This window comes from Crocodylus porosus, unplaced genomic scaffold (genome assembly GCF_001723895.1).
Source record: "Crocodylus porosus isolate Cpor-Errol unplaced genomic scaffold, CroPor_comp1, whole genome shotgun sequence".
In the NCBI taxonomy this organism is placed as follows: Eukaryota; Metazoa; Chordata; order Crocodylia; family Crocodylidae; genus Crocodylus; species Crocodylus porosus.
The window spans coordinates 100,155,522-100,166,907 of record NW_017728943.1 but is presented as its reverse complement, the minus strand read 5'-3'; the positions used below and the strand labels follow the sequence as shown (position 1 = coordinate 100,166,907).

At 41.3% G+C, this 11,386-nt stretch overlaps 1 protein-coding gene across 2 annotated transcripts in view; it reads left to right on the top strand.

Moving 5' to 3' along the window:
• Positions 1–11,386, top strand: part of DISC1 (disrupted in schizophrenia 1) — a 373,039-nt gene that overhangs the window by 281,197 nt on the left and 80,456 nt on the right. For both annotated transcript variants that reach the window (XM_019549864.1, XM_019549863.1), the window contains one exon: positions 9,814–9,874. In XM_019549864.1, coding sequence (XP_019405409.1) covers positions 9,814–9,874 — 61 coding nt within the window. The remainder of the gene's footprint in view (positions 1–9,813; positions 9,875–11,386) is intronic.

Sequence of the window (11,386 nt, the reverse complement as noted above, 5' to 3'; positions counted from 1 at the left end):
CCCCCAGTGGGCTTAGTTTAAAGCCCGGTGGAGCAGGTCAGCCAGTCTTGCTGAGAAGAGCCTCCTCCCCAGCAGAATCCCTGTCCTTGATTCAGGCCAAATCCAGATCCAAATTGAATAGGGCCCGCTTCGCACACCTCTACTCTTTATGCTTTAATGCCATATCTCTACTGCAATTAGCTTAAAAAGCTTTTGTAACAAAGGTCAATTTTTTTCATGAGAGAGATGCTTTGCATTATTAACAGAGATGGGACAAAGAAACATACCGCTACTTTTAATTCAGATTTGGAATTTAAATTAGATTTTCCAAAAGGCACTACAATTAAGGGTGGAGTTGCATTTTACACATAGACCATACTAAACCTGTGGAACGTTAAGTTGTGGTAAAGTTTGAACAGAGGTCAGCAATATTTTTGGGCAGAGTGCCAAAAACACCATCAACCTTGACTTAAAAGATACGAGTGTGCCAGAGATGGACAGTGGGGGAGCCACAAGGAGCCTGATCCTTGTTGTGGCAGTGTAGCACTTGCCCTTTCCCCACTGTCCACCCTGAGGCTTGTATGCACCCACCACCAGCAATGAGGTGGGCTGGGGCTCCATGGACCCTGGTGCAGCTGTTTGCAGCCTCCTTGCTGCCTATCACAGCCAGCCCAGGCTCTGGGCAAGCCCCTGCCACCTACCACAGAGCCCAAGCTGCCTGCAGCAGGGAGATGGCAAGCAGCTACACTAGGGTTCACAAAGCCCTGGCCTGGCTCATTATCAATGGCATGTGCATGCATGTCTTGAAGCAGATGCAGGGGCAGGGGGAAGGGGCCAGGGCTTCCTGCCACAACCAGGATCACTCTCTGCGACTCCCCCACTGACCACCACAATGCACATGTACCAAGCAGAATGGCTTTGTATGCCATGCTTTGGCACATGTTAACGAGCAATTGCACTAAAGCCAAGAGGGCTGAAGGCTGTTCAGATTGATGAAGAGTGACACCAACAAGACATTGGTGTGGGCATGGCCATGGCTGTAGGCCATGATTAATGCTCTGTGGGCAAGATAGGGGCCAGTTGGGCACGAGTCATTGAAAGAGAGAGGTAAACTGAGGCTCAATTCAGGACCCTGAGGCAGCTTTCCAAAGGACTAAAATACACATCAAGGGGTAGCAGGTGAGGCATATGGGAGGGTGAGGCAGTAGTAGCTTAGGCACCAGGGGGTGCCACGGTCATACTTGCAGGCCATGACCTGCTACAGTAAGAAACTCATGCTGTAGATAGAGAGATTTTTATTGGTACATTTCGTACAATTGAGCAAGTCACTTCAGCTCTCTCTGCCTCAGTTTCCCCTTTCACTCTGTTAAAATAACCAGGGGAAGCACTACCTCTTCTCACAGAACCACTCCCCTGGCCCCTTACTGGACTGCACTCCACCCCAGGTCTGGGCCACACAGTCGCGCTCTGAGCGTTTTGTTTCTTGGGCCTTGGGTCCCTCTTGGTGGACCTTGGCCCCAAGCCTTCCCTGTATACATGGTGAGCCACAAGGCAGTGGGGGCTGAGGCTTTCTGGCACCTGTTACAGGCCAGCTGGGCATCACAGGCACCCTATCCTTGCCTTTCACTGGAGTGGCACACATGTAGCATTTCCTGGAGACTGCGCCACCACAGGCAGACCCACCACACTACCTGACTCCAGCAGGGTGCAGTTTGAGGTCTTACCCAGGACCAAGAAAAATCTCTTCCATTCCCATAATTCTTACCCTAACCTCCAGGTGATATAGGATCTGAAGTCTTCAGGCTCTGTGATGCTACTCCTATGGTTTCCCAGATGTAACTGCTGGCCCTGCTCCCAGGGTCTGGGCTTATACACTTGCTGCCCAGCCCTCCTCCAGTTAGGCAGCTGCTCCACAACCTGCCTGATGTTTTTAAAATGGCAGGCACAACTAGTGCACTGCCATGGTTCTGAGCACTTTTATTTTAATGTGTCTGAGTAAGAAAAGCTGAGCTTGAAACAATTGTCCTATTTTGGTTTTAAAGGTATGTTTAACTAAAATAATGTAGAGAATAATTTATCCTCTTTTTCCTACCACAAATACTGCAAGAGGAGTTACCATATGTTTAGTTTGCTAGATTTATAAAACTCTAAAAGAAGCTTAAAATCCATATGGAGCTATGGTATTTCTCTTTGATTTGAGCAATGTAATCATCACTGAACGTGAAGGGTCATCTGCCTTTTATATTCTGGGAAGAGATGTTTCAGTTATCCCTTTTGATGCAGAACGTTTTATTTTCTGTTTATCTACCTTTCCCATTATCCCCCAAAACTTTTCATTCTGCATTCAGGGGAAAAATACATACACTAGAAGTAGCAGGTAGGGATGATATTTGTGTTAGTGCTTTACTAAAATCACAGTATTTCCCTGTGACTTGTTCCTCTGAAACCCAGTTAACTTTCTTGTTATTGAGAAGTGCAATCTGAGCATCTCCAAAGACGGTGTTATCTTAACAACCAATCCTGGTCTGGCTCCAGTCCATAGTTTTGGGTAGTCTCATTATGCAGGAACAGCTGTGAATTTCAACACTGATTTTGTACCAAACTTCTTTGCAGTTTAGAGATGTTTCAGTTACTGATTTTGATTCAAAACCATTTCTGCTTTTTGAGCTAATCATTCTATTGGTCCTGATTCTGTTCTTGGTATCATGAATCAGGTATAAATGTACTGAAGTCAGTGGAGTTATGTTGGTGCATTCAATAATATTAGAATGGTTGCACTCATTTTGTCTATAAGAAAGAAAAGAAACGTACACTAAATGGAAGCATACAGCATATTTAAATACATGTATCATATATAATATGTATGCACTGGGTGGTTTAGCAGTAGTAATCAGCTATGTATGAAAAGGTTTTCTGTATTGTATAAGGTTTTGGAACTTTTCTTAGCAAAGGTTCCAGGTTCCAGTGAAATTCAAAACTCTTTTTCTCCAAAACTTGAAGACTTGAGTACATTTATAGTTAGTTAGGTACTCTGGAGAGAAAGAAACAGAAAACACTTATTAACCTCTCTCATCTCCACAAGAACCTAACACCATTCACATAAGTAGACATCAGGAGGCACTACTTCACAGTCAGGGCGGCTAGGATCTGGAACCAACTTCCAAGGGAAGTGGTGCTCGCTCCTACCCTGGGGGGGGCGGTCTTCAAAAGGAGGCTAAATAGACACCTTGCTAGGGTCGTTTGACCCGAGCATCCTTTCCTGCCCATGGCAGGGGGCTGGACTTGATCTGCTCAGGTCCCTTCTGACTCTACCAACTATGAAACTGTAAAGTAGGTATCAAATCCTTCATATAGCTTCCATTGGAGTCCTGCCCTCCCTACCTTGAGAGAGTTTGGGAGTATCTAAAAGTCCCTTTCCCCTTTTCTGTATATGCAGGGGGTGTCCAGCTTCCTTGTCTTGTTTGTGTAGGCCAGGGTTGCTCAACCCCTGGCCTGTGGGCCAGATCCATGGGTTTTTCAGGATGCCTGCAGGCTGCGGATCTGTACATTAGACTGAGTATGCAGAGTAGCACCAGGCCTGATCCTGGAATGAAAGACTGGGTGGAGGCAGAGCAGGAGCCCCAGAACCCAGTCCTGGCACACAGGCCTGGGCAGAGGCAGTGCAGGGCTTCCAGAGCATGAACACACTAGGCAAGGGCCCCTGGAATCCCCTCCTGGCACTCTGGACTGGATGAAGGTAGCATGGAGCCCCTGGGACCCAATTCCAGCCCTGGGGGGCAGGCGGAGGAAGCATGGGGTCCCAGGTTCTGATCCTAGCATGCAGGATCCTCTCCATCCTGCAGACTGGCCCCATTCCCCTCATGCGGCTCATGGGACTAAAAAGTTGAGCACCACGGGTAAAGGAGAATAGGTACTCCAGCTGTATTCCAAATTCAAAAGCCCAAGGTTTCTGTTCTCAATTCCTCCCAGGTCAGCAGCACTGGGATCAGGATAAACTCCTTTATTTGTGCAGCCGCCATTTTCAGGACTCTTCATACTGTTCTGTCTGAGACTTTGCAGAAGGCACCCAATGAAACCTGCATTACTGGTACATTCTGGGTGTCAAACTCAGAATACAATAAACACTGTTTTCAAGTCAGGACAGGCCCAGAATTAGAAAGGCTTGCTTGTTGAGTGAAGAGCTGAGATGGACACGAGTAGACATTTTACGCCCCGAAAGATGTTTCCTGTGGTTTTAAGGAAGAATGAGACTTCCAGTGCCTCCAGTAAATGCAAAGGGGGTGGCTATTAATTTCGTAGCAACTTATTTCAACCTTTCCACGTATTTTTTTTTTTTTTAAAAGCTTAGGGCACAAGGTAATGATGGTGAGAGTGAAGGATTATGTGGCATGACGACCAAAATGGATCTCTTAACTGCTGGTTTCCAGACATCACAGGAGCTGCCATTTAAGATCAAAGCTCTGTTCCAAGGTATGGCAACATACTTTTCAAGCAGCAGCCAGTTGCCAGATGTCTCAAACGAAGGAGGACAAAACCCTGAAGTTGTCAGTCATTGAATAATCTGTCTGTAGGAAAAGTTTCCTTCTGAAAATATGAGGGGGTTTGTTTTCACTCCTTCCTTGTATAATTCTGGATGGTCTTTTTACTTGTAGAAATGCTCTATCATGTAAGGAGTAAGTGGTCAAACTCATGACCTCATGAAATCTTATGACGGTGAGGGCCACAGGTTAATTGTGTGTATCATAATAATACCTCTTAGATTGAGCTGTTTTTTAGAGCAAAATTAAATAACTGGAAGAAAAAGGTATCAACTATTTATTACAGTATTTTTCTTATTTTTGGAAAGTAACCCACAGACCAGAAAAGTTTGGTGACTGTATTGATTCAGAGTGACAAGCTTTCTAGGATTTTTTTTTTCTTCTCTGTTGCCTGCCAGTTTCTTTTCTTAATCCTTGTTTTTTCCATAAGGATTTCCCTTTCTACTACTGTTTCCCATAGAAATGCATGACTTAGAGTAAATCATGCTTCCTCAGAGTATGTTCTCTTGGATTTTTTTCCCTTCTCTATCTGCAGGATGCAGTCTCCTGCTGCTCTGCAATCCAAAATCTTGCTACTGTTACTGCGGTTTGATAAATCAACTTGACATGTGGTTGGAGGAACTGAAATGTAGTCTCTGAAGTTTGACTGGCTTTTCAAGTTAACCTTCAAATACACTGAAGCTTTGCCACAGTTTTCAGACTATGGCTTCACACATTTTATTCAGCACATCATCTGCTATTATAGAGAAAACCAAATACTTTTCTGCTAATCATGTACTTTCTTTTTTTAAAATGTTCTGAAGGCTGAATTCTATTATTCCTTGTCAAACCCAGATTCTGCTCGGTTTTGGCCCTTTAGGTCTATTTAAATCAATGCAGTTACTCCAATTTAACATTAGCGCTACTGAGGGTTGAATTCTGGCCTCAGACTAATCAAGCAAAAATCCCATAGAAGTCTGTGGGAGTTCTGCTTGACATAGCTCATAAAGCTCTTGGGAAGGAATATAGCATTCATGGGAGGGAAAGAGAGACTAATTGTTTGGGCTTGAGCTACCTAATGCAGGCAAGTGCTGTGCAAGTCACCTCATGCTCTTGCCTGAGCTGCACCACCAACTGCTGTTCCATCCCTTAGCTATGGACAATGGATCGTTCCTAATTTTGCCAAAATTAGGCCATTTACAAGTGTTTTGCTACTACTAGAAGAGTAGCTACTCTCTTGGGAGAAACTACACGTATAGACGTATTCATTTAGTTTCTCTTGCAAGGGTGAATGCTTATACGCTCTTCTCCCAGCCTGGTCCAGGAGAGGAGTGGGTCGAAGCCCCCTGCCTGTTCTCCAGACTGGGGATCCCTGGTCTGGGGTGTGACAGGGAGCTTCAGTGGCTGCACTAATAACCTCCTGGATGGGTCAGGGAGGAGAGTGGAGCACTTGCTCCTTGCCTGCCACCTGTTTTCCAAACCAAGACATTTCTCTGCTAGATATAAACACCTGTTTAAGGCCTCAGTGCCTCTATTACATTACTAATAAGCATTCTGTAGTAAGAAAGCAGGAGGCAGAAGTTTCACTACTCTGGTTTAGGTTTTGTGTCATTGAGGGACAGGATGTTGATTACCGTTTGGCCAACTTTTTAAAAGTGGGTATTCATTTTGGGTGCCAACTTTTTTGTGCACCCTTAGAGATGCACCTCAGGCTTGAGCATGCATTTATGACAGCTGGGATTGCTCACCAAGTATTGGATCTGGGTCATGGTTTCTCAAGCTGAGTGCCCAAAACACAGGTAGTTTTTGGAAACATTAACCACAGTGCATAGTATATACATTGTAGGTTCTGATTTATAGATATCGGAAAACCAAATTAGGAAGAGTACTTTAGGCAGGAAAAATGGCGATACTTTACTATAAAAGTGAAAGCTGTAGATTTTACTGATAAACAGACTTCGCTGTGGTTACTTGCAACCAGTTAGCAAGTTGCAGTAGATTTGGCCCTAAAATAAGAGAAGGTTATTGGTAGAAGGATACTTTTGCAGAGATAAGAACTATTGATTCAATTGAAAAAGAAATATTAACCTTTGTTGAAACTGAAGAGGACACCCTAGAAACCCAAGTATGCAACAACTCAGGATCAGCTCCATCTGATTTTATTTGTAAGACTAAATTGTACCCAGCAGGAAAAAGAAAATATGCCAAAAAAGCAACAAAAAAGAAACACTGAGTGGTTTTTCATTAAATTAAGATTCCGTGGGAAAAACCTATTTTTGATCTCTACAAATACACCAAGGCCTGCTCTTCCATTTGCATTTATGCTATTTTATGGGTATGTCCCTTTTAAAGGCCAATAAAAACTAAGCATCTAGATCCCTTGAGCACTGGTAAAAAAAAAAAAAAAAAACAACCCCCAAACCCTGTTTGCAATATTTTAAAAATAAACCCATTGACTTGTTTGTGTAGTACAAAATCCCATAAATTATTTTCTCTGCCATTGGCTAGTACTTTCTTAGCTAGATTTAAGAGTTTTCTTTATGGGTTTTGGTTTGAGTGATCTTGCACTAAGAGGTGGCAAATTAAAATAAAATCTACAAATCTGCTGCTTGTCCCCACTTCAGATGAATGGTCCATGGGCTGAAATATTTGTGTAATTCATTATTAGGAAAGTAACACGCATAGAATTTTTAAGCAATTAAAAATGTCTCTGGGTTACAATTCTTGAAATTACACACACAAAGAAAGAGGCAACATTATTCTGCTGTTAGGGAGTCACAGAAAGTTTTCCTTTCTTTTAATTTAGTTAACAATCTTGATAGTGAAGTATACGGTTTAGTCATGTGAGGACGTTTCCAAATGAGTGCTAGCTTTTAACTGACCTACTTTTGGCTAGTGACTTTCCCTTGTACCTTACTTTTTGTCATTGAATAATACTGATGTATTAAACTGTATGCTTCAAGGGCATTGTAAAACTGCATGTAGGGGCAGGACTGAACTGTGAAAGTGAGAATTACTGTATTAGATCAGACCCAATTAAAATGTGACAAGCGCAGCAGGAGAAATTGGAAATAGGGTTTATCTTTCATGTAATATAAGAAGTCCCTATATTGGTTAGAAACAAAGTAAGTGTGAAACAGATTCTCCACCCTTTCTCATCCCTCTCCAGAAATTAATATATCTATTGACATTTATATTAGAAAGAATAAGCCCCAGAGTTTTAACCTCTCATATTCAAGAATATTATGGCAATGGCATGTGGATGGAAAGTTTGGCAGCCTTACAAAGCTGTCCATTATCCAAGCACAAATCAAATTCCAAATCAAAATATTTGCAATTGAGAGAAGTATAATCTGAAATTTTAGCTTTATATAAAACTATAGTGTGTAATTAAAGAAAGGTTTACAGTTCTGCAAGTCCTCTTGGATTTCACAGTTAGGCATTTCTGGGTCTATCCCAAAAGAGAGGGAGAGACAGAAAAAAAGATGTTAATAAAATCAGACTTTTTTTCAAGCTTTGTAGTTCCCTCTCATAACAGTCTCTTTGTCAAACTATCTTTGATCTAAGGTAGAAGAACCATGGATTGGCTTCCAACATCATTGCAATCCTTATATAACCTTTTTGTATAACATTTATTAGCTGTTCTTGTACAGAGCAGAACTGTAAACGTAAATGAATGCAAATATCTGTGTATAGCCTTCCTTAATCCCTCTGGCTCATAACATGTATTGTTGATCAGCACTTGATAGGGAATAGCAGTGGAAGGTGCCATGGACAGCAACACTGTGCTTTCTAAGAGTGTTATCTTTAGAAACAATTGTATCTGATTGGCTGACTAAGTTATTCCCTACAATAGGTTCTATACTTGGTTCACTGGTGTTTCCTTGTTTGGCTGTAATGTGATTATTTTTGCACTCACCATCAAATCTACTCTAGGGTTTCAGGAAATCTGGGCAGATTTGGGGGGAAATTGGAAAAGCAAAAGGTGGCCAGAGACCCTGGCATTTGGTTTCCCCACCCATCAGCTTTACACATATCGGTGATTGTGTTCAGATGTAAAAATCATTGTTGGTTTCCATTAACAATTTCTACTCTTCCATCTCTGCTCTGTCTAGGTTAAAATGATGATACTATCACTGACTTCTCTCCCAGATGGGACGAAAACAATACTTATAGAGGGAGAAAGTGTGTGTGTATGTGTGTGTGTGTGTGCGCGCACGCACGCGCAGTAGAGGTAGGAGGAACTGATGGGTGGAGGGAATTGTCAGTGTGTACACTAAGCACAGAGTGAAGGAGCAAAAGAGGATGCAACCCTTTAGGGCCTGGGAGGAGAATTTTATGAAGTGTTGATATTGTTTCCTGTAGGAGTTTTAGAAGAACAGTGTATATTTGTAAAACGTTAAAAATCCCTCCCACCCCGCAACCTGGAGAAAGTAATGGTCATAAGAGTGAGAACTGAAGAACTATTTATGCTATCGGAGATATATACACACTTTGAAAATATATATACTTTGGTTGCATCTGTTTTCTCAAACATGATTTACATTCCCTTTGTACTGAATCCCAATGGGGTATATGGATTTTTATAAAGGGGCATTTTAGCCTCATATTTCTCTTATTTGGGTGGCATTTATTGAAAGAAAGTTCAGAAATATTTCTTCTGTCCTGTGGAGCAAATGGTATTCAGCTGTCTATTCAATGAAAACTCAGAACCAGATCCCAAGGTAAAACAATGGCATTTAAGAACTTCATGTGGATTGAGAACAATCACCAAAATTCCTTTAAAAGTTTTTTGATGTCCTGGGCCTGATTTAGGAGTGTCTGTTTCATGAAGCTTTAAAGAGGTCTTTGGCATGGACTGGCACATTAGCTGGGCTCATGTGCTTCATTTCTTTGGAGAACAATGGAAAGCTAGCTTAGGGGTGTGTGTATATGTGTGTGAAGAGATGGGTTCAGTGTCCCTGCTGCTTCTCTCCCCACTATCTACTTAGTTCAGCTACAGGTAGGACTTAGTGACTTTATCACAGATATACCACTAAACATGGTTTAGACTTCAAAACAGATACAAAAATGCATTCAAATCCTAATTTTATTAAGCGGCAGATGAATAGCTTTGTCTTTCAAACTGCTCTTTGTACAACAGTTGCATTTGAAAGACGGGCTATAAAAAGTTAAAAATTAAGGGTTATTTTCCACTGATTAAATGTATCTGTGTCCTGTATCTTTCCATCTCAATTCCCTCGTTAATAGTAGGAAGCCTAGAAAACCTAAATTAATCAGTTTACAGAATGGACTACCTTTCATTTTTATCTTGCAGAGGCAAATGTGAAAGAAAATGCTGTGAAATACATGGACATGCTGGAGGACAAGCTTCACAGGTAATGATAGCATGGTGGAAGCCTTTAAGATTCTTAAAATTTTCTGCAGAAATGTAAATGTTGCTCTAGGGCATATTTTGGAACTTGATCAAGAAATAGGGGAAAGCCAGACCTCAGAAAGGAGTCTTCTAAAGCAAAGGGTTGTTTTGTTTTTTTTTATTCTTTCATTCTGCAACCCCTAAATATGCACCAAAATGTTATTTTAAAATAGATCTGCAGTCTTAGAAGTCCTATAAGTGTTTGCATTCTGGGTCAGATCATGGCTGTAGTGCAGCTGTCTTGCCACCAGTCTGCCAGTACAAAGTACTCATACTGAGTAGGTCTAGGCAGCAGAGGAATCTTTCTATGCCACTGGAAAATTCCCTGACAAGTCCCAGTCTCTCGCACAGAAGATTTGGCAAAAGAAAAGGGGATATGGCCAAAAGAGCACTGTATCTGCTTCACAAGGCTTCTAGAATGACCTTAAGGCTTCTTTAATTTATGTTGGAGACCAGTCCCTACTTCAGCAGCTCTGCATTGTGTGGAGAAAGGATAGCAAGAATAGCGAGCTTAAAATAGCAGGTACTTCCCAACCATACCTGTACAAAGCACAACTTAGCTCTGGTATAGAAACTTGTTCCCCTGAATTTTGGACACTCTCCAAATAATTAAAGACCCACTTACATTTGAGTAGTTCTGAAAAATACAATGAGCTATTCCTTTGCTTTTTGTCCCAGGAACAAATAGAAATCAAGACAACCCTATAACTGTTAAATATTTAATTCCTCCCCAGAAAACACATTTTTATGGACAACTTCAAGGATTAATAGTTAATCCTCTTGCCATGTGACCAGCTCTGGTACCTGTTGGATTGCCTCTCCAAGGCTTATCAGTTGGTGCTGTGTTGCTTTGTAATGGAATCATGTTAAAATAGACTGTGTTTTACAGAGGTACTTACATTTTTTAAAGGTTTTTAAAAGCTAGAGTCTGGACTCCTGGTTTGTGTAAAGAGCATCTCCTTCTGTACTGCTGAACAGGTATTGACAATGTCCTTCTCTCTCTAGTGTTTACTGCAATTAGAGAGAGGATTTCAGAGATGTTTTGGGCATGTTTAAAATTCCTTTTTTAATTAACATCTTATATTTACTATGTCATAGCTAATAAATAAAAGTCAAAATCATAGTGCAAAACTGCTTCTTAATTTTTCATCGGGATTACACATTCTGAAAAATATATGGTGTAGCAGCCTATATACTTGGTTTTGTGGCTTTATATTGAAACAGCTAACCATCCCTTCCCCCCATAACTGAGGTCACATTCTCTTAAACAGATAAACACACAAGGAAATTCTATATAGTAATATCGTTTGAGTGTTTTTCACAGGGATCATTAAGAAAATGGACAGCCTTCTGCTAGCTTTGCAATGGGCTTTTCAAACAAAGCATGATAAGGTGACCCAAATTAAAATCTGCAACTTTCTTTTTGTAAATTAATATTTTAATCCAAGAAAAAAGTGATGTGTTTTTATATATA